This window comes from Archocentrus centrarchus, chromosome 1 (assembly GCF_007364275.1).
Source record: "Archocentrus centrarchus isolate MPI-CPG fArcCen1 chromosome 1, fArcCen1, whole genome shotgun sequence".
NCBI classification, from domain to species: domain Eukaryota; kingdom Metazoa; phylum Chordata; class Actinopteri; order Cichliformes; family Cichlidae; genus Archocentrus; species Archocentrus centrarchus.
The window spans coordinates 25,512,254-25,540,091 of NC_044346.1; the positions used below are offsets into that span (position 1 = coordinate 25,512,254).

At 37.5% G+C, this 27,838-nt stretch overlaps 2 protein-coding genes across 5 annotated transcripts; both read left to right on the forward strand.

The window, feature by feature from the left end:
• The first annotated feature begins 2,930 nt into the window (after nt 1-2,930).
• On the forward strand, nt 2,931-8,743 carry LOC115787559 (scaffold attachment factor B1). Of its 2 annotated transcripts, XM_030740302.1 has the most exons (7): nt 2,931-3,049; nt 3,827-3,949; nt 4,191-4,332; nt 4,473-4,581; nt 5,402-5,492; nt 5,652-5,837; nt 7,148-8,743. In XM_030740302.1, exons 1-7 carry the CDS (start codon nt 3,013-3,015, stop codon nt 7,273-7,275), a joined length of 816 nt encoding a protein of 271 aa, XP_030596162.1. In that variant the 5' UTR covers nt 2,931-3,012; the 3' UTR covers nt 7,276-8,743. The 2 variants fall into 2 exon arrangements, with proteins under 2 accessions (XP_030596162.1, XP_030596170.1); XM_030740310.1 differs by lacking the exons at nt 2,931-3,049; nt 3,827-3,949 and adding an exon at nt 3,993-4,095.
• Nucleotides 8,744-10,675: 1,932 nt separating this feature from the next.
• LOC115780985 (phosphoribosyl pyrophosphate synthase-associated protein 1-like) lies at nt 10,676-24,255 on the forward strand. Of its 3 annotated transcripts, XM_030730478.1 has the most exons (12): nt 10,688-10,745; nt 11,213-11,334; nt 13,457-13,509; nt 13,605-13,671; nt 16,479-16,651; nt 17,636-17,751; nt 17,870-17,925; nt 18,861-19,006; nt 20,119-20,160; nt 21,706-21,776; nt 22,098-22,244; nt 23,753-24,255. In XM_030730478.1, exons 2-12 carry the CDS (start codon nt 11,252-11,254, stop codon nt 23,909-23,911), a joined length of 1,113 nt encoding a protein of 370 aa, XP_030586338.1. In that variant the 5' UTR covers nt 10,688-10,745; nt 11,213-11,251; the 3' UTR covers nt 23,912-24,255. The 3 variants fall into 3 exon arrangements, with proteins under 3 accessions (XP_030586324.1, XP_030586330.1, XP_030586338.1); XM_030730464.1 differs by having other exon boundaries at nt 10,676-11,334; XM_030730470.1 differs by lacking the exon at nt 20,119-20,160 and having other exon boundaries at nt 10,677-11,334.
• The last annotated feature ends 3,583 nt before the right edge of the window (nt 24,256-27,838 follow it).

The following is a 27,838-nucleotide window of genomic DNA, read 5'->3' on the forward strand; positions in this document are numbered from 1 at the left end:
AGTCTCCCCTGAAATACTTACTGGAAAAGTTCTTTGATCCCAGCATGACCAGCAATGTGTGTCCTGGCTAATTAACAGTTCACTGACATCTGAGCACCCAGAGTCCCAGCTGCTGGCATGCAGGCTGCTGGAGCCTGACTGCTTCCTATTCTTTTATGTCCACAACTATGGTAATGGTTTGCACTGTATAGTCACAGGTTATGTGCAGTTGGTGATAGCATTTTTATTTTTCTCTGTCAGTCAGTGTGTGTTATATTATATGTTGTTTCCAGCTACTGATGATTGTTTCCAGTTCATATTATCTGTCCTCTCCCTTCAGTCAGGGAATAGCCTGATAAGTCACAGGTAATGACAGCATTTGGAGTATTAGCGCCTTTACTTGGAAGCCTGCCATGTTTCATTAACTCGCTCCTGAAGTCACTAAAATGGGAAACAAAACTGATTTCCTGTCTTTTAAAAAAAGCAACTCTGACTCATGCCCCTCAGTCCCCCCCTGCACGCTCCTTCTGCTTCCATCCCCCACACATCCTAATGTGTCTTCAAAACACTCCCTCAACCAAATAATCAAATGATTGCAATGCAGCAGGTTGCCAGGTCTGCTTCCCTGCTTACTTGCCTGACATTATGTCAGCAGCAATGCCATGCTAGTGTGGGTTTGCTTACATAAGTAGCAATGACAGAGCATGAAAGTGTGAGCACCCTTAGGCTATGTGTGTTTATGCTAAATATGACCATAAAACCTGCCCAAAACAGTTTCTTTCCCTACATTTACTCCTTAGTTTTTCATCTATGCTTTTCTTGTTGTTGTTGTTGTTTTGTTTTTTGCATGTTAGGTACACTCAAAAAATTTGTGAAATTAGCTACCAGCACTGAACTGTTATTTATGAATAGAAGCTGCATAGTATATAACACAGCCAGATGTCTTTTTGTTATTATAATTTCATTGTTTGTATTCCTACTGTAATCTCCATAAACACTTTTGCATTGTAAAATATGACTCTTCTTGCACATGCTTTAGTCTCTTTACCACAAGGTTACTTGTGTATGAATGTATTCAGCATTTTAACAGCTACACTGAAGGTCAACGCTGGCCTGGTGTGATTAAGAGTCTGTCATGGTGGCCTATTGCTGTCCAAACCTCTTCTTGGTCGCACAAACACTGGAAACCACATGACACATCCACAACAATCCAAGTCTCAACACAAAATAACCATCACTACACCTTTTAATTAATGAGTCTTTGTGCTCATTATACAAATGTACAACAGCTGGCAGATGCCCACTAAGGCGTCGTTGTTAACATACTGTTATTATAGTCAACAGTACATTACTTTACAAAATGTCATGTATTCTTGTAACAGTTTGTTATTATGTAGTTTTTTTCTCAAAAACAGCTAATGTGTATGCAGTATATGAGCTGTTTATTGCTATATGTAATATGATACTGTATGATGAACTTTAAGTTGCTATATGCACAATAGCTGTGCTGCGAAAATTTGATAAACAGATGAACATGGGAGATGGAAATACTGTGTAAAGAGAAATCATGGATTTGTGGATTCTTTTTTAGGCTTTAGTAAGTCTGCAAAAACTAACATGAAGACATTCTAATTATTTAGAAATATATACTAGAAATATACCACTGATTTCAAACTTACCTTGAAATTACTCTAACGTTATTCATCAATAACAGCTTTCCTTTACTTTTTAAATGTAATATTACAATGAAATATTAATTGTAAGAGTGTAATACAAGATTTTAATTGCAAGTTTGTACTGTATTGTACAAAAGTCAAGCAACAGAATCCATGCTGAAGCTACCCAAAGGTGACTGAAAACCACAGATTTCAAAGGTCAGAATTTAGTTAATGTCTTGGTAATGCACAGAGTATTACTTCCTTTAATAGGTCAGTAGAATAAACTAGAAAGACATGACATGTGGCATATGGCAGGAGCGTGACTTTAACTTCCTCTTTGCTGTGTGACTGAGAAGTTCAGTGAACTGATTATTTTCAGTTGTTTAAGGACTCCTAGTGGTCAATTGTTGCTCTACATTGTTCACAGGAACTCAAACGCTTTTTATTTGCATGTAGTGGGCTGTTCAAATATTGACTCTGGAAACCAGGAGGTAAAATATTAAGGGTAGTGTAAAAGGCATAACAGGAAGCAGAAAGTGTGAAGATACTGCAGTAGTAAATCAAGACGAGGGGAGGAACAAATTTGATTTGTGATTTTGAGCCATATCCAACTGACTTGAAGCTTGAATCATCAAGTTAATCTCTTTACTTGCCATTTTCTCTATTTCTAATACACATTCAACCATTTCCTGTCATGTTTAACAGTATATTTGGCTGTTCCCTTAGATTTTGATCTTGTAATGCAGTTTTAATCTCAGGATGAGTAATGTAAGAAACACCAGCAGTTTTTCTGAGTTTTGAGTCTGTTTTGAGCTGCTGTTCTTTGAATCGATTTGAACCTTGCACACAACTCATGCAGCCAGGCAATTTGAGGCTTGGGCGATGATCTTTATAGTTGCAATATTTGTAATAAATATTATCTGAAGTTCTCTAACTGTTGATACTGTACAAACAGTTGTTGGACTTTGTGATGACAATATATAGTCAATATTGGCAGTGCTGAGGTAGGTGTTGGTGAGGAGTTTAGCTGGGGAAGGGTCTAAAATCCAATTCTGATTATGGCCACATAAAACCATTGCCCAGCTATGATTAATACCCACTTATCAATATCCCTCGGCTGATAAATATTATCTATTCTGACTGCTCATCACTCTACGGAGCCATATTCTGTCACTATATTCCAGAAAATCAGTAGCAGCATTCGACTGGCTGTCCTCTGGCTTCATCTTGTGGCCATACACAGTAAGCACAACAAAGCGAGAAGAGCGGTACCACATTGTTATTCTCTGCCAAGTTGAGTTACACGTCAGTAGGGAACCGGTACTGGTGAGTGGACGTGTACGTCAGGCGGTTCCCGGATGCACCAAACAGAAACATGGAACGGGTAGTGGTGGAAGTGCCGATCAACAACGGTGAGATACACACCACCTCCACGTCTAACGCGCCTTTCAGCCACTTAGAATCACAGCTCCTAAACAGCATTTGCTGCTTCTCTCGATTCGCGCAGAGATGCTCCTCCTCCTCTTACGCATTTGGTTAGGCATTAATTTTGCTGTAGCCACAGTGGCGCTATCAGTGCTTTACAGGTTGTCTCGCTTCTGCAATTATTGTGTCGTAGCTGCAGGCTTCTGTCAGCTTGCACACAGGGTGAGACAGTGTAGTGACAGAGTTGCTGTCATCTGTCAAATCGCAGTTCTGCAACTGGCAGACTGCTGTTGTCACTTAACCTCTCTGCACCAATACACAGGCCCAATTTATCCTCCATCATGGTTTGTTATTTATTTGCAAATAACAAGCAGTAACATGTAGTTACACACTTGAGCAGGTAACAGTGATTCAATCCGTTATGGAAAATAATTCAGTATTATAAAATTGATTTTTATTTCTTTCTTTTATTAAAACAAGTTAGGTTTAATACTTGTGGGAAGTGTATATCAGGAGGTTTTGCTTTAACAAAAAACAACAGATTTCCAAGGTTACACTGGATTTTATAGGTATCATTCAAATTAAGATAATTATAATGCCACAGAGCAGAATTTATGTTTCCTTTTTCAAGTAGGTCAGAGGTCAGGGGAGCCCCAAACCTGGCCCACTGTATACAGAGAGTTTCAACTCACCATGTCACCTTGTTGTGTTTCAAAATACTCTGTTCTGTTGTAATTTTTTTCCTATTCTATCTTCAACTTAAGGCTTTCCCCTTGCGTGCCCTTCCACAACCCCACGAAAGCGGCAGGTGCGGTTTTCAGCGCGGCATGACATCATCCTTCTGCGAGAGGTGATTGCACAGAATCCCTTTGCCTCCAAAGAGCCAGGTTTGTTTGTTTGTTTGTTTTTTTTTAAAGGACTTATCCACTTGAATACACGGTGTTGGAATGCAGGCAGCTGTATTTTCTGCATGATAAATACAGACAGTGTGTGACATTAATACATTTTTTTTGGTGGAAGAAAGATTTTATGTGTCAGTAGTTTCACGATTTACATCCTTTTGTATGGAAGCCACCTTTATAAAATGTCCTTTATAAATTAATATATGTGTGAACTGATTGATGTCAGGGCGGATTTGGGCACGTGTGGGAGAAATTATCACTGCTGCGCTCCAAGAGGAAAACTTTGAGGTGGATGCCAGGAGGTGTAGGGAGAGGACCATGCTGCTGCTAGACTACTACAAGAAACAAGACTTTCCCAGTCTCCGCAGGTTGGTTCAGTCAACAAAAATTCTAAAGCAGGAGTAAAGAAATCTTTGAACTGTATGTATGATGGCTTGGAGATATACTGGCCTCACCAAGAAGTTTTAGTATGAGCGCATGTGTGTGCTTTTTTTTTTTTTTCCCTCAGGTTTGGAACAGAGAGATTGTATGCCCAAAAGGAGGATCTGCTCCATGAGGTTTTGGAGCTGGAAGCTGAGAAGGGGCTCCTAGTCAGCAATGAGGGCACAAAGTACCAAGTGAGTGTCATTGTTATTGTGTCAGCAGAGCGAGAGGGGCATGTAAATGTGTACCACACCACTAGTGTAATGCCATCTGCATTTACATGCACACACACACACACACACACACACACTTCACTTTGTGAGAAGTCAAGTGACAACTTACATGACATTTTTGCAGTAACTGCCAATGTGATTGTTAAGCTGGCATTATTTGCTTGTGGAGGTTTGCCCGAGCTCACTGGGACATATTTTGGTTTCAAATAAAAAATACAAATACTGTACACAGCACAATCAGTGGCTCCATAGTGTAGCAGTTTATACAAGCAAAGGATCTCTGGTTTGATTCTAAGAGGAGATGCAAATCAGAATACTTTATTAATCCACAGGGAAATTTGTCTCATTACAGCTGCTCTCAACAAAGAGTCCACAGGGTGTAAATTATACAATAAATAAACAATAGAAAATAAAAATAGAGACCCAAGAGTTGAATATAACTCAAATGACAAATAAAACATGCGGCGCTATCTACTGTGGTGACCCCTCATGAATAAGGGAGCAGCTGAAAATTGCTATACATGGAAAAATCAAGCATAAGTCATTTGTTGTGGTTATACTCTAAACCAGGGGTGGTCATTGTTAATTTTGTTTTTCCAGAGGACCATACTGACTGAGGTAAAGTAAGCAAAGGGCCACACACTGAATAACTGAATCAAAACATAGTTATAAGTTACAATGAAAATATTAATAACATGAAAAAAATGTATATAAATGCCATATTAAAATATCAGTTAGTTGTTCCTTGCTATAGAGGTGATCTCGTCCTTGTTTTTCCCAGGACGATGAGCGGAGAAATCGAGTCTCAGAAGAATTAACTCTACCAGAACAGGACAAACCCAACATCACAATCCCACAAACAGCCACCACAGGTAAGCAGATTCACAACACAGGACCGAGGATGTGTATTCCACATTGGTGTCACAGATGCTGTATAACAACACCCTTCAAAAATTGTTTTTGTCAACTTTTTTTTATTTCTGCCATGCTAGCTCTAAGATTTAGTAGCCTGAATTTTCACATAATTACAGAACCAGAAGAAGAGCACGAGGCAATGACGGAGCTGTCAGCAGCGCCCACAGCCAAGCGGCCCTGCCAGTGTTGCTGTCAGACCTACTCAGAGATTCTCAGCTTCCTGGAGAAACGCTCAGAGGCAGAGCAGCGACTTCGAGAAGAGGAGCTTGCCTTGCGCCGAGAGGAGCTGGAGGTTCAGAGAAGTAAGATTTTTGCCATTGTTATATCTCTTGGTTTTGTTATTCCCCTTTGTGTTTCGAGTTTCTCCATTATCCCCTGTCTTCTGTATTCCCTTGGGTATGTTCTCATGTTTATTTAGTCTTTATATTTCAGTGTTAGCTAGTTGTTTGTTTTTTGGTTACTTCCTGTTTAATTAAGAATGCTGTTTTCTCATGTGTTTCATGGTTTTACTTCCTGTTTTTTGTCCTATTCCCTCCTTTGTGATTGCCTGCCCCACCCTCATTATTTTCTGTTGTGCTTAATTGTTCCCTCTCGTGTCTCATTTCCACTAACCCCACCATGTTTGTACCCACCAGGCACTTTATTAGGTACACCTCACTAGTACTAGTTGAACACCTTCAGAACTACCTTGATTATTTGTGGATTAGATTTAACAAGGTGCTGGAAACATTCCTCTGAGATTTTGGTCCATGTTGACACGATACTGTAGCATGCTGTTGCTGCAGATGTGAATCTCCTGTTCTACCACATCTCAAATGTGCTCTATTGAATTGAGATCTGTTGACCATGGAGAGCAGTTGAGTCCAGTGAATTCACTTTAACGTCCAAGAAACCAGTCTGAGATGATTTGAGCTTGGTGACATGGTGTGTTATCTTCCTGGAAGCAAACATCAGACGATGGGTACATTGCGGTCATAAAGGGATGACCATGTTCATCAACAAAACTTTGGTAGGCTGTGGTGCTTAAATGATGCTCAGAAGCAGCAGTCTGAACTGTTGATACGTGCAAGATGGATCAATGCGTTTATGTTGGTTACACTAAATTGTGACCCTACTATCCCAATGTCACTGCAGGAATTGAGACTTAACTAACCAGGCAATGTTTTTTTACAATCTTCTGCTGTCTAGTTTTGGTGAGGCTGTATGAATTGAGATTTCTCCCAGAGAACTACTGCTCATTGGATATTTTCTCTTCTTCAGAGCATTCTCTATAAACCCTCAACATGGCTGTGCTAGAAAATCCCAGTTAATCAGCAGTTTCTGAAATACTCAGACCAGTCCATCTGGCACCAGCAGCCAGGCCACATTCAAAGTCACTTAAATCAGCTTTTTTCCCCCATTCTGATTCTCAGTCTGAACTTCAGCAGAACTTAAGCATCATGGTTAAAAATGAACAAATCATATGTAGTGAGGTTATTTAAAATGTAAAAGCTGATGTGCGCATAAATCCAAGTCAGCTGAAAAAAATGCTCTCTTAAAACTGATCTGAAAAAACTATGCAGATTGTTGTGCTGTCGTTGCGCTGACATCCATTTTCACTTCACATTCTCAGGTAAGATCGCTCTGGAGAGAGAACGTCTGGGCGCTGAGAGAAAAGAGAGGGAGCGGAGATTTGAGCTTGAGAGTCAAGAGAGGCAGGTCATCTTGGACCTTTTAAAAGAGAAGGTGCTGAAAGGCTGACAAAGTGAAACTGTATCACCTGCATTTCAGTGCTCTCTTTTAGTAAGTTTGCATGGGTTAGGAGTGCGGAGGGTGAAGTTATCCTCTTAAAAGAGGAAGGGAAGCAGTGAAACTAGAAATGAAAAGATCATGAGGGTCAGACACTGGTTATCTAGACAAGTACACGGAGTTGCTTGAAAAAGCATTCAGACATCTCGATTTTGTGCACTTTTTTTTGTATTGTAGGTTGACTTAAATTGAATTGATAAAATTAGGTTTTCCCCATCAATCTGCACTCAGTAATCAATTTTTACAAGAGAAATTTGATAAATCCAGCTGTACATACTGTCCATACAGTAAAGCATGGTGCTGGTAGCATCATGTATGTAGAAACCTTAAATATGGCATTTCAGGCACTTCCACTTTACTCTGACAAAGCATAGGCAGGGCCACCAAAAATATTGGCATGAAATTCACATATCCAGGTGTGCAAAGGCTCTGAATGTTTTCTCATATAAGAAATTTCAGATTTTCTTTTTTTCAAATCTCAAAAAACATTTTATCACTTTTACAGGAGAATTTTTAAATTAACGGGACAAAAAGACAGTTTCATTAATTAGAAATTAACTATAAAGCACAACAAAGTGTACATAGTCAGAGGGTTTGGAGACTTAAAGCAGCTGCAGAACTGACATACAATTGACGACAGCATCAGTAACAATCAGCCTGGATAATAACTGATTGTTATTAATGTTAACAGATTACCTGTGTTTTATGTCTAATGGCACGGTCTCAATGAGGTTTTTATTTGTAGCACTGCAGTTGCTGAAATTAAGTAATGGAATGGGTGTAGTGTGGAGTCTTGGGTGTGTTGACCCACTGAGCTAGAACTGGCAGACAGGATCACTGTGTACCAAGATGTTCTATTATATAAAATCAATTAATGCCTTTTCCAGCATGACACCAACATTGTGAGCCCTTTTTGACAGAGAGTACACAGTTGTTTGTAGTGCTAGGATGAAAAAAGTAACCAAAATAAGTAAATAAGAAGGCCTGTATGGTGGCTTAAACATTTATCAGCCCTGTAGCATTTACCCAGTTAATCACTTTACACATGACTTATTCAGACACTTTCTATTTGAAGACATTTTAAATGAAATAGAAATAAAACTATATTTTACTGAGCGAATTACTGTATTTTGACTTGTAAGCACTTTTTTACTGTAAAAATCCACACAAACACAAGCCATGAAGTCTTTGTCCTTTATCCTGAAAAAGAGACAATTAGCATATTTTTAAAAATAAAACTACATTGTAATAAAGTATTAATGCTGTGCAATAGTGTGCAACTTTTTTGGAAGTAGTTTAATTCATCCAAAGTTTAAGTTGCTGATCCCTTGTAGGGAACAGTCATTGGTTAAAGTTACGATATGAGGTAGACACAAGATTCATGATGCAACACTTTAAAAAAAAAAGTTTTCTGCTTATGTACAGGTTGTTTTTTTTTTGTTTTGTTTTATGATCACTTTAGTTTACATGATAGCACTACTGTGAAGTTTTAACCTCAAACAAAAGGCAATGATGTATATTCTGCAAATAAAACAAATGGGGAGGAGAGTTTGTGTGGTGTATTTATGATCAACACTGTCTACATTTACACTCTGGTATTACAGCACAGTGTGCTTTAGAATCAAATATACTGTGTGTCACAGTGCTATTACAGAGTGGTTAATCATCATTCATTTATCCCTTAAATCTTAAAACTCATGAGGTGGAAGGTATTGTGAGGTGGGCTCTTCTTAGATTACTTAGATTTTCTCTGTAACAACCAAGTTACTTTCCCATTACATCCAAGGTTTTGTTTACTAGGAAATGTTACAAAAATTTGCAAACCACTGACTAGATTTCAAATTAAAGTTATTTAATTTTCACATACATAGCCTATTTATATATTTTACATATCAGCCACATATCTATACTTTGCATAACTATACATAATTTCCTTTTTTAAACGCTGTTGTTTTGTTCTACATTTTTACATTATTTTATTATTTAAGATGCACAACATTTTGGTCGACAGCTGACTATGTAGCGATGTGGGTGGTCACTTTTAGTTAACATGATAAAATGCAGACCTTGTCATGAGACAATAATCTGTGCACAATAAAGAAAATAATTTGTTCACAGAAGATAACAAGAAGCAAATCTTCACCAAGGCAGCTCATTTTCTGGGCAGTATTGACTTTTAAGGGAATACTATTGCCTTTTGTATATGTTCATTTTGTTTTCTTTGTTCTTTTTAAATGTTCTTTAATACGTTTGTAGTGCAGTAAAAACAAGTGCAAAGTGCAGGCTGTTTTAACCCATTTTAATATACTTACATAATTTTGAGTATAATTATTGTTTTTTTTATTTATGTGTCTAATAGTACATGTGTAACATTCATTTCATTGTTTAGCAAAATTTGTATAAATGTTTAGTAATAAATATCAAGTGAAAAAAATTTTTGATCACAAGTTTATTTTACCCCACCAAAAAAACTGTTATGTAGCTAATGTGCATAACAAAGTCATAATAAAATAAAAATAATAGACATTTTATGAAAATTTGACCGTATTCGACCTTGAAGATGACGTCAGAGGTCCAGAGTAATTATTCCCCATATTTCTATATGTTATCAACACAATGTCAGTAAGAAACATAGTTTTAAATAGCCCTATATAGCATTATCACTTTGACCTTCAGCTCAATCTACTGACCTTGAAGGAAAGGTCAGAGGTCAAATGTGGCATTTTTAATCTTTCTACTTTCTATATATACATACCCTGACGAAACCCTCCCAAAGGGATTATTAAAAATTAATCTAATCTAATCTACCACACCTTTAAGAATGAATATAATTTCTAAGTTATAATGCTTTTTGTCATTTTTCGACCAATAAATCATTAAAATGACCTTGAATAAATTGGTAGATGTAAGCCAAATGTTAATGGATTGTTAACATCATTACCCCACGCTGCACCCCTTACAAAGTTCTATCAGAATTCATTCAAAACTTTTCGAGCGATCGTGTTTACAGGCAGAAACGCTACCAAAAAGTTATTTGATCCAGATATCTTTTTTAAGCGCTGTTTTTAAAATGTTGATGTTACTGCACCTTTGAGCTGCCTGGCAGAATTTAAAGCAAAAACCCTTTTAACGTTGCAGCCGCTATGAACCCGGAACAGTTAAGAGGAGACAACCAATCCCTGCAGGTCCCACCACATTTTTTGACTCCGTTGCACTTTATTTTTAGGTAATACAAATCTCGCATTCTGATTGGTTATAATTAAATCACGTGCGCCTGCTATTTCCATCTTCTTTCTGATTGGTTCTCTTGTTGTCAGCGTCTCCTTCCCCCTATCCAATGAGCGTGTGCACGTGGCATTCGTCTCGTGCTGCGACAGCTTTGATACAGAAAGTTTGGGGACATATTTGAGTTCTCCCGACGGCGTGTTTCTAATAGTGGGTTGTAGTTGTACCTAAGGCTTAATTTGGCACCATTTTGGCAACTCCGTCATAGTTTCAAAAACAGCGCGTCGGCGCTGGATGCGTCAGAACCCGAGTGACCGCAAGGAAGAGCTCAGCTTTCCATCCGCTGTGGACTGTGGTAGACCTGGGTTTGAGTGGGTGGTCGTTGATTCGCTAACACTAGAGTTGCGTCCACGTTACATGTGCAGCATGTGCTCTTTGTTGGTGTAGTATATACAGTGCTTTGTTTAGTGCTAATTGTGTCTTTATTGCTTTAAGATGCGTTAGCATGGTTGAAGTCTAAAACGTGTTCGAACTCTAAATTTATATATAGTAGTTGGTATTCAGACAGTTTGGACACTTCTGGATAAACGTAACCAAACACCACAGTGAGTCCCAAACCAACATGCCAGTTAGACGTTTTGGTGGTCACAGGTCTTTGGTCTCTCAGTCTCATCCCCCAAAACTGTCTTATGGTTACACGAAAATGAACATTTCCAGAGGTGGTTACCGTGTTTTTTCAGCCAACTCCAGCACCGCCTGCATCGAGCTGGCCAAGAAGATAACAGAGTAAGTGGGATAAAAGCTATATGATTTCAGATTAATGTGTAATCTCTCATTACAACGTATTTATATGATAACGTCTATATGTCTATATTGTCACCTTTCGCGTTTTTTTTTTTTTTTTTTTTTTTTTTTTTGTGTGTAATATTGAGAACATGGCCTTGCTAACCTGCCAAGTGCCTGTCAAAACACTACGTTACAGTGCCTGGGGGGTGTGTGGGGTGACAGTACGTTGTTTTTTCATTCAGTGCTACAAAAACACTGTAAATACTGTGAAAACTGTAGGGTAGCCTATGACAGGATCACCATGCAGACCACAAGGTGTGACTGGATAACATGCTGTGATCCAGGTTACATGGCTTAAATCTGTGTATTTGCATCTTCAAATCATCCTTAAGAACACACTGCAACAAGTTTTATGGCAAATGCCAAATTTGTAGAAGATCAAAGGACCATAAACAGTCTTTATCAGCATTAAAAAAAACTGCACTGAGGATTTTAAGACAGTGTAATGAAGTGAATACACATGACTTCATAGTACCTAAAAATGTGACGACAAACCTGCTATAGTTACAGGCATTTTTGCCCTAAATTAAAGCATTACTATTAAATGACTGGTTCCATGTGTCATTACTTGATGGTGTAACAATTTAAGTGTTTTATTTACTGTGAAAATTATGAGTTTATGTATATTTCAATATATGTACACTTGCAGCCAAAAAGACCTAAACCTACCACTTTTCTTAGAAAGCAGTAGTGTAAAGATCAAAGATTTATCTGTTATATAATGGCTGGGTGTTTTCTGGGATGGGAGATAAACCAGGTAGACCTGCCAGACCTGTCAGTATGACCTGTTACCAAGGGACTGTACTTTGCAGATCCATGTCAGTCATCAAAGTAAGCAAAGTATAGATTCAGTACTAAGTGCCACTGTTGCAGCCACACAATATTTAATATTTAGCCATGATTCATAGAGCATGCAAATGAGGCAGTGGTTCTTTAGATTAAAAACTGTTAAGTTTGTAGCAGTCTTTGTTTTTCTGCCTCTGCAGTCTTGTCACATAGCCAGCTAGAAGTTGTTCTTACCGCCCAATCGGGGGGAAAATGCAGCTTTGTGAGTTTTCAGTGCTTGGCAAAGTTACAGAACATTAGTAGCCAGATTATGTTTCCATTTTGGTGCTGAGTTTTCCTGGGGAGCAAAGGTTAAAAACAAAACATGCAAGCACAGGAAAAAGATATTAATGAATATTTATGCTAAGGTGCACATTGGCTGGATGTGAATACTGCAGGAACTTAAACCTCCTTATTTTTATTTTTCAGTGGATGTGATGAAGGAAAAATGACATTCTGAAACTTTCCCTGCTTAGATAAATGGATCTTTCTATGAACACAAAAAAATTAAGTTCATGCTTTTTATTGGGCTACTTTATTGTACTGTCATAATGAAAAATTGAGGTATCTCAAATATTGGACCAAGTGTAAGATTTATGGATGTAAACAGGGTGAGGCAGCAATGCAGTGCACACCCTGATGGGTTCCCTGCTTGCTCTACTGGCAGATCCTCCCATTGACATGAAGCCAAGTCCTTACCCGTCTGTAGTGTAGTTTTAACAGTCATGTTCATTTGTTGTAATTGGTGCTGATAATGCTGGGTGTTCGTTTTTAAAATTAACATCATGTACTAAAGATGACTCAGCTATATTTGCGAAGTCTGGTCTTGTGCGGACTTTGACTTGATAAAGAAATGAAGAAAAGGGTTTTTAGTCTCCATGGCTACGGCGTTTGGACCCAGATCACTTCTACTTCAGATCTTTTTCTTTTTTTTTTTTTTCTTGAAATCATTTACTAAACTAAATGTTTCACCTGTACAAATGGCTTTTGATAAATATGTTGTTGATAGCCAAAAATCTCAGGTTTATTTTCTCATAATGAAAAATTAATTTGAAACCTTTTGTTCTTCATGTGGTGTTTATGCGGTTCTTCAGATGAAGAGCTGTCAAGCTGATGTGCAGCATACAGCAAACAATATCTTTAGTGCAAAAAGAATATTTACACATTTCAGCTAGTGTAATAGTTCAAGGTGTGTGTGTTTAACACTGTTTACTTTTGTTTGTTTTTTTCCCCCCAGACGTTTGGGGGTGGAGTTGGGCAAATCAGTGGTTTATCAAGAGTCAAATTCAGGTGAGGCCAAGCATCGAATATCTAATATTAATGAACTGTGGTTTGCTGTTGTCCCACTAACTCTGGAATCTATAAAAACTGTTGTTTTTATTCAGAGACTAGAGTGGATGTGAAGGAATCTGTCCGTGGACAAGACATCTTTATCATTCAGACCATTCCCAGGTGAGATAGAAGGATATGATTTATGTCTTCATTTTAATAATTCCCCTTATTTTTATGAGACAGCATTTAAAGATATTTGGTTCATTCTGAAATACCCTAATGTCTAGCAGCAGAAATATTGAGCTAGAGAAATCTCTTTAAAAAAAATAAAAAAGCTGGCATGAAAATGTAACATTAACAATGAAGAAAATTAAATGTTTATCATCAAAAGACACTCATTGGTCACTTTATTAGGTCCACATTGCTAGTACAGAGTTGGATGCTCATGTCTTCAAAACTGCTTTAATTCTTCATGTCATAGATTCAACAAGGTGCTGGAAACATTCCTCAAGAGATTTTGAGGAGCAGATGACTCAACTTCCTGTTTACATGCAGTGTCTTGCCATAAAATGACACGCTATATTCAGAAAGTAGTGAAACTGATCTATTAATGTAAATAACCAGTCCTCACCACAGCACAGAGTTCTGATTTGTCATCATTACAGACGCTATAGTCACTGCAGATCAAAATCACCTGTGGGAACTTTTATTACATGAAAATGTTTTTCCTGAACCAAACTTATCATTTATGCTAGCCGACTTTTGAAGCAGTTGTTGTCTTGGGGTTCACAGGAAAAACCTGTTTTAATGGTGTCTAAAAGCAGGTCATTTGTAAACAATACAAATGTTAGGACGAAATGGTGCTTTTTGCATCAGCTGTTGAGATGTTTACAAACAAATGTTTAATTGCAGACAGTCCCCTTCAGCTCATCACTCTAAAGCAGGGGTATTCAAATAAAATTTAAAGAGGTCCAGTCAGACAAAATTTCATAAGACCAAGGTCCAGAAGTCCAACTACTTAATGTGAGATATATATATATATATATAATATATATATTTATATATATATATATATATATATATATAATATATAATATATATATATATATAATATATATATATATATATATATATATATATATATATATATATATATATATATATATATATATATATATATATATATATATATATATATAATATATATATATATATATATATATATATATATATTTATATATATATATATTTATATATATATATATATATTTATATATATATATATATATATATTTATATATATATATATATATATATATATATATATTATATATATATATATTTATATATATATATATTTATATATATTATATATATATATATTATATATATATATATATTATATATATTATATATTATATATAAAATAAGATTTTGTGTGTTTTCAGAGCATTAGTTTTTATATGTGGTTTCATGCTTAGTTTAAGTTTAGTTTTCGTCAGTTTTAGTTTTTCATACTTTGTCAGGTGCAACAGTGATTATTGTGTAATAATAACTCGACAAATATACCGTTTAAGAATTTGCATTCAACAGCCTACTGTTCACAAAATAGCAGCACTACGTGTTTAATGTGTGTAATATTAAGGAAACACATGAACATCAACAAGAAAAGAAAAACCTGAACTCCAAAACTGAATAAACTCTACAACAAACTTCAGCGTCAGTGCAGAACACGTGGTGTAAAACATCAGAACACAGCGAATGTTGGACAAAAACAAACTGAACTCTTTGAAGGAATCAAAGCTCAAATCCAGCTGCATCCTGATGTTCTCACCACATGAAGCTGCTTCTGGTTTGGAGCTGCTCGGAGAGCTAGCTTTGCGGCCTCTGTACACAACCTATTTAAGTGGCCAACCATTTCTGCTTGTGTAGGTGGATTGTGTGTGTTAATTACCTTGCGGTCGCGTGCTGGTGTTTTATATGTGGTGCCGGCTTGGACTTTTATGGTCCTCGCTCTTTGTGCTCAGTTTTTTTGGCTGCAAACATATTTGTCCCTGTTTGTCCACTTTCATCCATTCCGACAGTCTCAGCAGTCTCCCTCCAGGAATTTGCTGACATTTGTGAGTCCTTATATTGATACTTTGATTATTATTCCTGATTGTTATTCTCTCAGTGATAAATTTAAACACTGCAGCAAAAAGTAGCCAGAAACGGACAAGGACTGAACAGGTTAATCACAACCTTGTGGGCTGTGTGGACCCGACACGTAGTTCGATTTCTTCGGAGGCGCACATCAGGTTACGTTGAAGGATCAGTGCGGTTTCTCGGCAGACCACTGCCATTACTTTGCGGACCGATTCGGTGAACACGCACGCAGTTGCCTGATGGCGCTCCCAGCTTAAATGATTTCATATGAACCCACAAGGGGTTTTTTTAAAATAAAATTACGAAAACAAAGGTCATTTCATCTATAATTTGTTAGTTAGTTTTGTAAACTCACAATACTGTTTTTGCTTTTAATTATAGATTTTATTTATTTCAGTTACTGAAAATGTTTTTTTCAGTTTTTGTTATTTAGTTTGTTTTCGTCAACTATAATAACCCTGTTTGTTACAAAGCTTACCAGCCGGCAGGAACCAGCTTGGTGGTATCACGTGGTATAGCCAAACTCGCATGCAATTGGTCAGTGGGTTTCCTTGGACGCTTCACTACTACCGTAAGGACTGTTAAAGCTGCGCCAGTAAACCAGAAAGCGCTCAACAAGATTTTAATTAAGTGGTTATTTCTGTTTTGGTATTAGGTTCGGGTCCGCTTGAGACATCATTTTGGTCCGGATCCGGACCGAGGTCCGCCTACTGGTGATGGCTGCTATAAAGCATCTCTCTGTAATTTTTAAAAAATAGTCCCTAGATTTAATGTTCTACACTTGTACCTTGCAGTCCATGACACCTGATATTATCACTTTGTTTTTATGAATTATTGCTCAGAGATGTCAACACAGCTGTTATGGAGCTGCTGGTTATGGCTTACGCCCTGAAGACGTCCTGTGCCAAGAACATCATCGGGGTCATTCCCTACTTTCCTTACAGCAAGCAGTGCAAGATGAGGAAGCGAGGATCCATTGTCTGCAAGCTGCTAGCATCCATGTTAGCCAAAGCTGGTATATACCATGTTCTTATTTCCTTTGTCATCATGGATTTGTATAAAAATAAATCCATGATGATTTGTTTATATAAATGACAGTCCAGACTAAAGTAAACAGATGAGGACACTGAAAGTGTTAAGAAAGGGAGGTGCATTACAACTGTACAGCTACTTGGGAATATTATTTGGTAGTGTTGCTCGATCAGCCCAAGTTGCATGGGCTGTCTTCCAGTCTGGGCCAGTTATTGAATATTGAGAATATTACATAGTGTGTAATCTGCAAAGAGTTTAGGCTTCTTGCAAGTGTATGAACGACAATATTTCTTTACTTTTTAAAAACAATTGAAAATTTGAATAAAAGGTGAATAAGCCTAATGCAGTTACCTGTTCAGTTGATATATTAACTAATTAATACAGGCATATAGTGGAAGTACAAGCTTCCCATTCATGTTTCTTTTTAGTAAAAGAACTGCTGGCAGTTGGTGTTTTTTGCAGGAATCACAGTATTTTCTTCTGCCAGAACACCATTCTGTGCCTAGTTTTCAATATGTTCTAGTTCCTGCTCAGTCATACTCTTTATGCTTCTTACGAATTGCCAAATGCAAATAAAAATATCTTTGCAAGTTGGTAAAAACAAATCTTTGTGTGGTTGTGAGCCAGCCACTTAAAGTTGTGAAATGTACAAATTGGTGCATAATTTATGCAGTATGTGCAGGCTTGGGCATATAAGAAGTTGTGCATGTCATTCCCGAAAAATGCTCCAAAGTTTCCCATCTGTTTATTATTAATGCAGATGCATGTTTCAATTGTTTTAATTTTGCCCCAAACTCATGATTTGATAATCTGCCAAAACTATCAACTCATGTTCACAAAGTTTTAAGACCCTCTTTTAATTTTTCTGTAATAACAATCTTGAGTACTACAATTTCATACTACAGACAATGAAATAACTTGTTCTGAAACCACATTAACTCATGTATGTCATGTGTCTGTGTTGCAGGGCTAACTCACATCATCACTATGGATCTTCATCAGAAAGAAATCCAAGGCTTTTTTAATTTCCCTGTTGATAACCTGAGAGCTTCCCCCTTCCTCATCCAGTACATTCAGGAGGAGGTTAGGCTGCTTTTTGCTGTAGGCGCAAGAGTGAAGTGCCTCATCTTCAAACATAGATACAAATGGTGTCTTACTGTTATTATGCATGATCAAACATCAAGAGTTTTTCTTTCTTCAGATCCCAAACTACAGGAATGCTGTAATTGTTGCAAAGTCCCCTTCGGCTGCCAAGAGGTAATTAGCAAGCTTGAAAATGCTGCTCTTCAAATGCTGTCAGTACTGTTTGTCTAATTCTAAACAATGTGCATACAGAGTTTGATGCTGGAGGAGTATTTTCAAATTAAGCTGAAAGTAGAAAGGTTTAAGTGTTGCCCTTTTTTTGAAGGTAGAAAAAAAAATATTACAAAAAGCTATCTACACCTTAGTATTCAAAACATAAAGACTGATTAAACTGCACAACCAAGTTTTTATTAGCTTTAGGTTTTCAAGCATCTCCGTCAGACTTACAAAGTCTGGACTCTTGTATTCAGTCACACAGATACTAAAATCCCCATGTGCCCTGCTTGGTGTATGGTTCATTCGATTATTATGCTGTTGAAACCAGTCCAATGGGCGGCTTGTACAGTTCTATTCAGTTCAGTATTATAGTTTTTCTAATGGCTGTAAATGCTGTTTGATTGGATTAGAAATGACAATTGATCCTGGTCTGTTTCTAAGAGAGGCAGTTCTGCACTCACTGTACCAAAAGCAGTTGGTATGTGGTAGCTGTATTTGGTAGGGCTGTCTTCCCTGGTGTTTAACCAAATCTCTTCTCACCTGCTGTTAGTTGAGTTTACAGAGCGTTTCATTCTTGTTTGTTAAATAACTGAAGCCATCATGGGTTTCAGAGATATTACCTGCAGTGCTTTTGAGTTAAACTGAACTGAAAATGAAAGTTTGGCCAGTAACAGACTAAATTAACAATTATACTGAAGAATGCCCTACAGTTTTTTTCCTACAGTTTTTTTTATTTTTGGTGTGTTTTCAGTATAACATTTTTTTTCTTTGTAGGTATGACTGCTCTCCTTTGCAAACATCTTTCTGCTCTTGTTTTTTCTGTGTATTTGTTTTGTTTTGTTTTGTTTTTTGTCAGTTTCTTTGACATATGTCTCCATGCTTGTCTGTCCTAGAGCTCAGTCCTATGCTGAGAGGCTGCGGCTTGGACTGGCAGTGATACACGGGGAGGCCCACCATTCAGAGTCTGATATGGCTGATGGTCGACATTCTCCCCCTTTGTCTCGTGCTATCACAGGGCACACTGGCCTGGAGCTGCCATGTAAGACAAACGATACAAACATGTCTCTGTTCCTGCTGTTTTTATCTTCATTTATTTATTAATTTTTTTCTGAAGCATTGAGGGTCATTTACAGATGTTTTATAGCTTTACTAGTGGGGAAATTTTTTTTGTCATTTTTTTTGATTGTTAGAAAGATTGAACATCTTCCACAAACTTGCTCCTCTTGTTTTGATTCTTTACAAGGACACCAGCAATGTTATTTGAGTGTTTGAGTTTCTCGTTTCTTACCTGAGTGTGCATACCAAACACGAGAGCTCCATTGTAACAGCACTGGCAGAATCCTGACTGAGAGGCTCTCCCATTACATATTATTTATATATTTTTTGCCACTAATTCATTGATGTATGCCAGGTTGAAAGCATAGTCTTGTCAGCTGTGACATTTTAAGTAAGAACGTTATGTTTGCTCAAACTTGGGGGCTGCAAATAAATATATGCCTCTATGGCTAAATCTGACACACATACATGATGGGTCCAAGTCACATTAATTAGTGTTTTGTCCTTTTTTAAATCAAATAAATGAAAAACGTGTTCTTTGTATTTACCATGAAAAGTCATCTAAAGCCATAAACTGGCATGGTGCTTTAATTGGAGGAGTATTAAAAAAATATTAACACATTTTAAGATAAGAGTAATATTGACAGGACACTAAAAAACAGCAGCACATGCAGTTTTCCCAACCGGTTGCAGGTTAGCCTTGTCTCAGATATTGTTATAGGACCTGTGAAATACTGGAGGCACTACCTGCCACGGCTCCTTCTTTCACAGCCAGATTTATTTCCCTGATCTCATTCCATCCCATATACTCTCCTTTCAGCTAAAGCATCTCCCTCATTATCTCCCTTCAACTGGGAAATATGTTTTATGTCAGCAGTATATTTTTTTCCTCTCTCCAGCAGGTGCTGAATCTCATCATTCCTGCCATCTCCCATTTTCACTTGCATTGATTACATAAAATGTCAATCCATGGTTTACAAATACTTTTTACCTCTAAGCCAGGCTGCTCTGGGTTTTGGAATGATTTGTATTGGGTATTGAATTGTATGTCTAATAATGCTTTAATGTTTTGTACCATTCTATCCCTTTCCACAGCAAGCAGCAGACATATCCCATTCCCTGGGATAGAGCTCCCAAGTATGATCATATTGCTCGAATCAGTTCATACTTCGTGTTGTTTGTTTATGTCTCCGTGCATGGAATGACAGTGAGTTACTGAAGGCCTCCACTTCTGACACCTGAACATACAGGTGACACTAGTCACTCGTAAAAACTGAGTGAGGCTTCCTTTCTTAGGATTAAACCACTACTTTTTCTCCCTCACACACTGTTCTGAAAATTAATACAGCATGTCACACTAACATCAACATTACGTTTTAAATTGACCCTTATAAAATGAGTGCAACGATATAAGGTTACCTCCCCATACCATGTCAATATTAAATACTGTGATGAAGTGCAGTACTGTTAGTGCATCTCTCACCTCACTGCCAACAGGTTTATGTTTGTGACCTACAAAGTCTTTTTATGCTTGAACAAAATTAAAAATAATACACTGTTGTGAGATATTAGAGGGAGATGTACTGTCTTGATGTTCATCTTTAAAGCACAGTGACTATTAAGTGTTCACGGTAATTGCTGGAAGCCTTTGGTATTACATCATCTGTTCAAATAATATTGACTCTTTTAAAATGGATAATTGTTACTGGAGTGAATGATAGAATGTCAAATCCTGAGATTTCTAAGTATTAAAATTAGGGGCTGAAGAAAACCCTCTATTCATATTAGCATTTTGCTTAGTATGCACAAAAACTATAGATTATTGTTAATTGCTTAACATGAAAGAAGTCATGCCAAAGAATAATTTCACACTTTGGAAGTTATGTTGTGCTTTTTAATGTCTGTGATTGCATCATCTTAGTTGAAGTTTCAGTTTTGAGTTGTGGGGTCAGATTCTGTGTGATTTCTTATGTCTAAACTAACTGAATAGTATTTTTGATTTTAGTTTCGTGGCTTTCTTCCCAACCCAGGAATAACAATTTAAAAATGTAACTTTTACACAGTTGTCTTGCTGGAGAACTTGTGAACATCTGGTTTTGGCATGGGTGGGGCTTCAATGTGGGAAACAATACACATAAGATGTGTTGACTTTTAGACCTGAATCAATTATTATTTGAAATCTCTTCAGGTATTTTTTTAATGTTATGATAAAATTGGGTTGAGCAACTCAAATTTAGATTGCTGTAGATAATCTCCAAGCTACTCTTCTTAAATTATTATAGTTTTTCTAATAGCTGTAAAATGGTGTATGATTGGATTACGAATGGCAATTGATCCTGGTCTGTGTTTTCTGAGAGAGACCCAGTTCTGCACTCACTTGTCTATCTACCACTATACCAAAAGCAGTTATATGTCTTGGTTTGGATTCAGCTGGAAGAAGAAATGTGAAAACTGTTTGTAATTTTGCCAAAATTTTAACAGCTGAATGTGAGTGGTGCTGTGGTAGCTGGAATTGGGTTAGGGCTGTCTTGCATTGGTGTTTACAGGTTTTAACCAAATCTCTTCTCACCAAATCTCCTTTAACCTTACCTCATTCCAATAAGCTTCTTCTAATTTGGGTTAAAAGAAAAGACCTGTATTTTATTTACTTTATTTCCTGAAAGTAATGCTTGTGTTTCTTAGTGATGATGCCAAAGGAGAAGCCCCCCATCACTGTTGTCGGAGATGTAGGAGGCCGAATTGCCATCATTGTTGTAAGAGCTCCAACTTTTCTTCGATTCTCTTAAGACACTTTAGAAATCTAATTTTTTAACTGAAACATAGGCTCTCACAGAAATATGTATTTGTAGGAAATGGCATTAAGAATTGCTTTAGTATTTGGGGGTGGGACAGTGTGGTCATATCGTTTCTAAGTTCAGAATTCAATGTTAATATTTCTCATGAAGGAATTTAAATATGGTTAGCAATGCCACCCCACAAATCAGACATACATAGGAAAAAATCTTTGCCTTCTGTTTGTTTACACCAGTTTTTCAACTACGTGTGTGTGTGTGTGTGGGGGGTCACTTTCTTAGGATGACATTATAGATGATGTGGAAGACTTTGTTGCAGCGGCAGAAATCTTGAAGGAGAGGGGAGCCTACAAGATCTACGTCATGGCTACACATGGCTTGCTGTCAGCAGAAGCACCAAGACTACTAGAAGAATCTGCCGTTGATGAGGTAAAATAATGTGCACGTCTGTGTGGCTGTTACTGCCATTGACTTTCTTTCTGTAAAAGTAAAATACAAGTGGCAATGGGTGAAAATTTTCGTAACTGAAGTTTTTAAGTATCATCCTGCGATATACACTCACTGGGCACTTTATTAGGTACACCTGTTCAGTGCAACTGTCTAATCAGCCAGTCACATGGCAGCATCTTAATGCATTTAGGCATGTGGAGATGGTCAAGATGACCTGCTGAAGTTAAAACTGAGCATCAGAAAGGTGATTTAAGTGATTTTGAATGTGGTATGGTCCGTGGTGCCAGATGGGCTTATCTGAGTTTTTCAGAAATTGCTGATGTACTGGGATTTTCCTGCACAACAATCTTTTTAGGGTTTACAGAGAATGGTCTGAAAAACAGAAAATATCCAGAAAGCTGCAGGTCTTGAGGATAAAATGCTTTGTTTATGCCAGGGTCAGAGGAAAATAGCCAGACTGACTTACTGGTCAGTTAAGTCTTAATTTCTGCTGCAACATGTTAGGGTCAGAATTTGATGTATACATGAAAGCATAGATCCATCCTGCCTTGTATCGAGGCAGGTGGTTTTGTAATATTGTGGGGGATATTTCCTTATCACACTCAGGGCTGCTTCCAGCAATTTAATGTGCCTTGTCACAGATGGATCAAATCATCCCAAACTGCTTTGTAGAACATCACAATGAGTTCACTGTACTCAGATGGCCTCCACAATCACCAGAACTTAATTCAATAGAGCACCTTGGGGATGTGGTGGAACAGGAGCTGCACGTTGTGGATGTACAGCTGATAAATCTGCAGCAACTGTGTGATGCTATCATGTCAATATGGACCAAAATCTCTGAGGAATGTTTTCAGCACCTTCTTGAATCTGTTCCATGAAGAATTAAAAGGCAGCTTTCAAAGCAAAAAGGAGTCCACCCTGGTACTAGCAGTGTGTAGCTAATAAAGTGTGTGGTGAGTTTACATCTATTATGTCTAATATGATTCTTTTGTTTCCTTCAGGAAAAAAAGGAAATTGGCAATCCTAATATTTTGTGTGTGTTAAAGCTTTGTGTTCAACTTTCTGTGCCTTCATGCTTAGGTATTGCTTTGCATAATAGCTCAAGAAAGAACAAAGCTGGAGAGTGTGGATGTAAGGATTGGTGTTAATTATAACAGAGATGATGAAGGAAAAATAACATTTTATTAACATAAATAAAATGACAATATGTAACAAATAACTTGACATCTCATCTCCATTGTGAACCCTCACTGTTTAGGTACCTTGATAAATGATTAAGGTACTTTGTCCTTTCAGCAACTCTTAGATGCAGTATGAAGAATGGCTGCACTTATTAGCAAATAAGATTCATATACATTTTTATTTTAAATCAGAGTTCATGGTTTGTTTGTTTTTTTGTTTTTTTAACATGCTGTTAAGAAAAGGGGTATAGTTGAGATGTGTAAAGAGTCTGCGATGAAAGGGCTGCTGTATTGTGCCTCCAGGTGGTGGTGACCAACACTGTTCCCCATGAGATCCAGAAGCTCCAGTGTCCAAAAATCAAAACTGTGGATGTCAGTATGATCTTGGCTGAGGCAATCAGACGCATCCACAACGGAGAATCCATGGCCTATCTGTTCCGCAACATTGCAATGGATGACTGAGGCAACACACACGCACATTTAAATTCCATCGTTAACAAGCACATACACCGAGGACCAAGAATCCAATTTACTTAAGCTTCGGCTGTAAGCTGTTACAGTTTGTTTTCCTGATAGTCCTTAGAGAATAACTGACTCTGTTTACTGTATGCTGCAAGTGAAACTCAAGCTTTGCTTTATTTCTCTTATCTGATACACAGAAGGACTGTACACACTACTCTGGTTTCACTTCACTAATATGTCCTTCAAACAGTGAAAACATAAATGTCACAAATGATGTATCATGTGGAGCCTCTAGGTACGCTGTTGCATTTGGCAAATAAAGCTGTTCTTCATTGGTTAGTGAAGCGGTTTTTGTTTAACTGTTGGTTCAAAGTGATAAATGTTATATTGGGTTAGGTGGGAAGGTAAAAAGCAACACCACAGCTTGCATTTCAAGTACATTAATTTGTATTTTAGCATAGAAGTGTGAAAATTTCTGTGGAACTGCCAGAAAACTATAGTACAGCAGCTTCACACCTGAACTGAAACTCTCAGTAACAGTTTCAGTCACTGTTCAGGCTGCTCTTTTTGTGAAGCATGGAAAAGCATGAAGTGCCCACCTGCAGTCAGTTTATAGTACTTCATGATTAGTACTTTTTTAGTTGTCGTATATGATAAAGTACAGTACTGATGAGGAAAAGAAGTCCAAATTAGGAAGGCTGAAAAAAAAGATTTGTGGTTATGGAGCTGGGCTATAAACTTTTTATTTTTTAAAATAAATTCTGCAAAAAAAAATCTAACCTAAAGATAAATGAGCTTTTTACAAGCCACAGAAAATAAACCAGATAGAAGAATTTCAAATTGAATGCAGAAAACGTGACTAATTGTGAGCTTTACTTCCTTTTAAATTACATTTTAGTTAATTCAGTTTTAAATGGTTGATTTTTTTGTTTCAGCACTAGTCAAAGACTTATTTACAAGTGTATTTTATTCACTGACACATGACTCACAATGGCGTAAACATAGACATGTGGAAGTTATTTTTACTACAGAAACAGAATAGATTTAAATAAGTACTTTTTCACATGCAGGCACCACACAGACATTTTGTAGTAATCTTGCAGTGTTTCTGTCCAGGACCCTGAACTTGTTCTAAACGCCTCAGAGTTGATTCAATCTGCTGAGGAGCTTTGACCAAGTCTAGGGGCAGAGACGTGTGATTAAAAAATGGTCAGAACTGTAAGAATAGTCACCTATATCACAGTTAAATATGAGCATTAAATGTTAATAAAATCATTTTTAAAGTGATGGCATTATGTGTAAAATTATTCTAAAAGCCTCAAATATTCCTTGATCTAAGGTAAAGTAGAAGTCCATGTAACAAGATGACAGAACCACACACCTGCATAGCTGTGAAGCTGTTAGGCCCCTCTTCCTTCGCAAATGAGCAAGAGCAGAGTGCGGAAGAATGTTTTAAATGTGGACTGAAAGAGGAACTGGCCGCAAACGTTTACCAGGCCACTTCCTCAAATTAAAACAGGAAACTTTGTACAGTCTGACCTGATGGGTGGGGGTGGGGGTGGGGGGGGCAGAGCACTACAACTATCTCCCAGTTGCGTATAGGGGAACCATGCACAGCTATTTCAGGAACTGCATAATGAACTGTCTTGTCAAACATCTAAACAGGAGTGCCGCACAACTGTTCAGTATTCAAATGTTGGGATGCTAATGAGGTTTCACTTGTTTTGCTTAACTTGGTCTACCATTGCTGCAGGCATGGAGTCGGTTAGCAGTGCTGACCTTACTGACTTATGTTTCATCTTAAGTTATCATTTCAAGACATGTAAACGTTTTTTGTTTTTTTTTTCCCTTTTAAGAAAATTGGATCTAGGTTCTTTGATGTAATACTCATAAAATATGTCATATACACAAAATCCATTTCCTAATCCATCCTTCCATGTCTTAAATGTTAAAGGTTAAAACCTTTTTGCAGGTACAGCATTAAACACTGTGGCCCAGTTTCCCGTACAGGGATTATGTCTAATCCTGGACTAAATACTTTTTCCTATTTTGGTCTTTATTGACTTTTTTCTTTTAGTCTAGGACCATGCTTAATCCATGACTGGGAAACCGGCTGTATGATTACATGCACACTGAGGTGTCACTAGTGCAGTGGTTCTCAAATCCAGGCCTCGTGGCCCAGTGTCCTGCAGGTTTTAGATGTGTCCCTGGTCCAACACACCTGAATCAAATGGTTGAATTACCTCCTCAGTATGCAGTCAAGTTCTCCAGAGTCCTGCTAATGACTTCTATATTTGACTCAGGTGTGTTGAAGCAGAGACACCTCTAAAACCTGCAGGACACTGGGCCACGAGTCCTGGATTTGAGAACCACTGCACTAGTCTCAGTTAATGTAGTGTGTGTTTTTCACCAACAGATGGCAACAGAGACTGGAAAATACTGGAGGGCACATAGGGTTAAGAAATTTAGATTGCAAACTATTGTTTTTACCGGATGTTCACATTTATTTAGTTTGAGTCACATATCACAATAAAATGAATGCCATCATTAACAAGAACATTAGTGAAAACTTTTTTTTTGAAAATTAACTTATTTAGTAGTTTTTTTTTTTTTTGGTCATACAAAAAAAGATAGGAACACACAACTGAACAAAGGCACCTAGGTGGCTTAGTGGTGAAGCCGGCGACCACATACACACGCCGTGTTGCGGTGCGGGCGGCGCGGTTCGCGTCCCGGCCCAGCGCCGATTTGCCCGCGTGTCTTCCCCGTATCTTTCCCCCATTTCCTGTCTCTCTCCACTGTCACAAAAAGCTGCTGTGGCCAAAAATAAAAAAAATGAACAAAGCACATCTGTGTGTGTGTATATATATATATATATATATATATATATATATAACAGACATAAATGACAGTTACAAAAAACTTACATATCCTGGCACAGTGAAATTCACAAAGTTCCTAAAGGCTGCAATTTCTTGCCTTTAATGTATTTCAGAAGAGAGTCCCATGTCTGATCAAACTCAGGTCCTCTATCTTCATTATACAGTCTTAGTCTCTCGAGGTGCAACATGCTGAACATTTCTCCCATTCACAGATCAAACGTCAGGACTGAATCCTGCTTCCACATATGTAAAATTAATTTTTTTGCTATCACCATCCCAAAAAGATCACTTTTCTTGTATTTATTAATTAGAGAAAGAGCATTAACAGCTCCCAAAATTGTTACCAGAGGGTTTGGTAACACATTTTTACCAAAAGAATCAGATAAACAATGAAAAATAGATTTCCAGTACTGTTGAACTTTTTTGCAAAACTGAAAGGAATGTGCTAGATTACCTGTCACAGATTTACAAGAAAACATTATTTTAGAATTTATGACTGCCATGCTAAAGGCATGCTGGGGCCTCACCCAAAACGGTGTTTACAGTCCTATAATGTATGCATTGCATTAACAACGAGATGCTTCTAAGCATTACTGCACCATATTTCACCATCACGTGATTTTCTTTAATTTTATATTTATTAGCATATTTTCTGTTGTCTTTTTGCTAATTTCATAACATTTCTGACATGATTTAGTGCAATAAATAATTCTGGTGCCATGGTTAGCACTGTTGCCACACAGCAAGCAGGTCCTGGGTTTGAATTCACCAGCTGGCTGGGACCTTTCTGGGTACAGTTTGCATTTTCTGCCCTGTTTGTTTGGCTTCTCTCCCATTTTCCTCCCACAGTCCAAAGACATGCACAGGTAATTTTAAATTGGCCACAGGTGTGAGTGGATGTATGTCTCCCTGTGACAGACTGGTGACTTGTCCGGGGTTTGCCATTGGATAAGTGGAAGGAAATAGATGTTTTACTTGCTTTTTATACTATTTACTACCACATTCACATACTTGTTAACCTAGTTCTCATTTCTTGAATTATATA

Coding starts and splice junctions, on each gene's coding strand:
- LOC115787559 (XM_030740302.1), top strand. CDS start 3,013: ATGGAACGGGTAGTGGTGGAAGTGCCGATCAACAACG. Junction 5,493..5,651: donor CCCACAAACAGCCACCACAG/GTAAGCAGATTC, acceptor ACATAATTACAG/AACCAGAAGAAGAGCACGAG. Junction 5,838..7,147: donor GGAGCTGGAGGTTCAGAGAA/GTAAGATTTTTG, acceptor TCACATTCTCAG/GTAAGATCGCTCTGGAGAGA.
- LOC115780985 (XM_030730464.1), top strand. CDS start 11,171: ATGCCAGTTAGACGTTTTGGTGGTCACAGGTCTTTGGTCTCTCAGTCT. Junction 13,510..13,604: donor TTATCAAGAGTCAAATTCAG/GTGAGGCCAAGC, acceptor GTTTTTATTCAG/AGACTAGAGTGGATGTGAAG. Junction 16,652..17,635: donor ATCCATGTTAGCCAAAGCTG/GTATATACCATG, acceptor TCTGTGTTGCAG/GGCTAACTCACATCATCACT.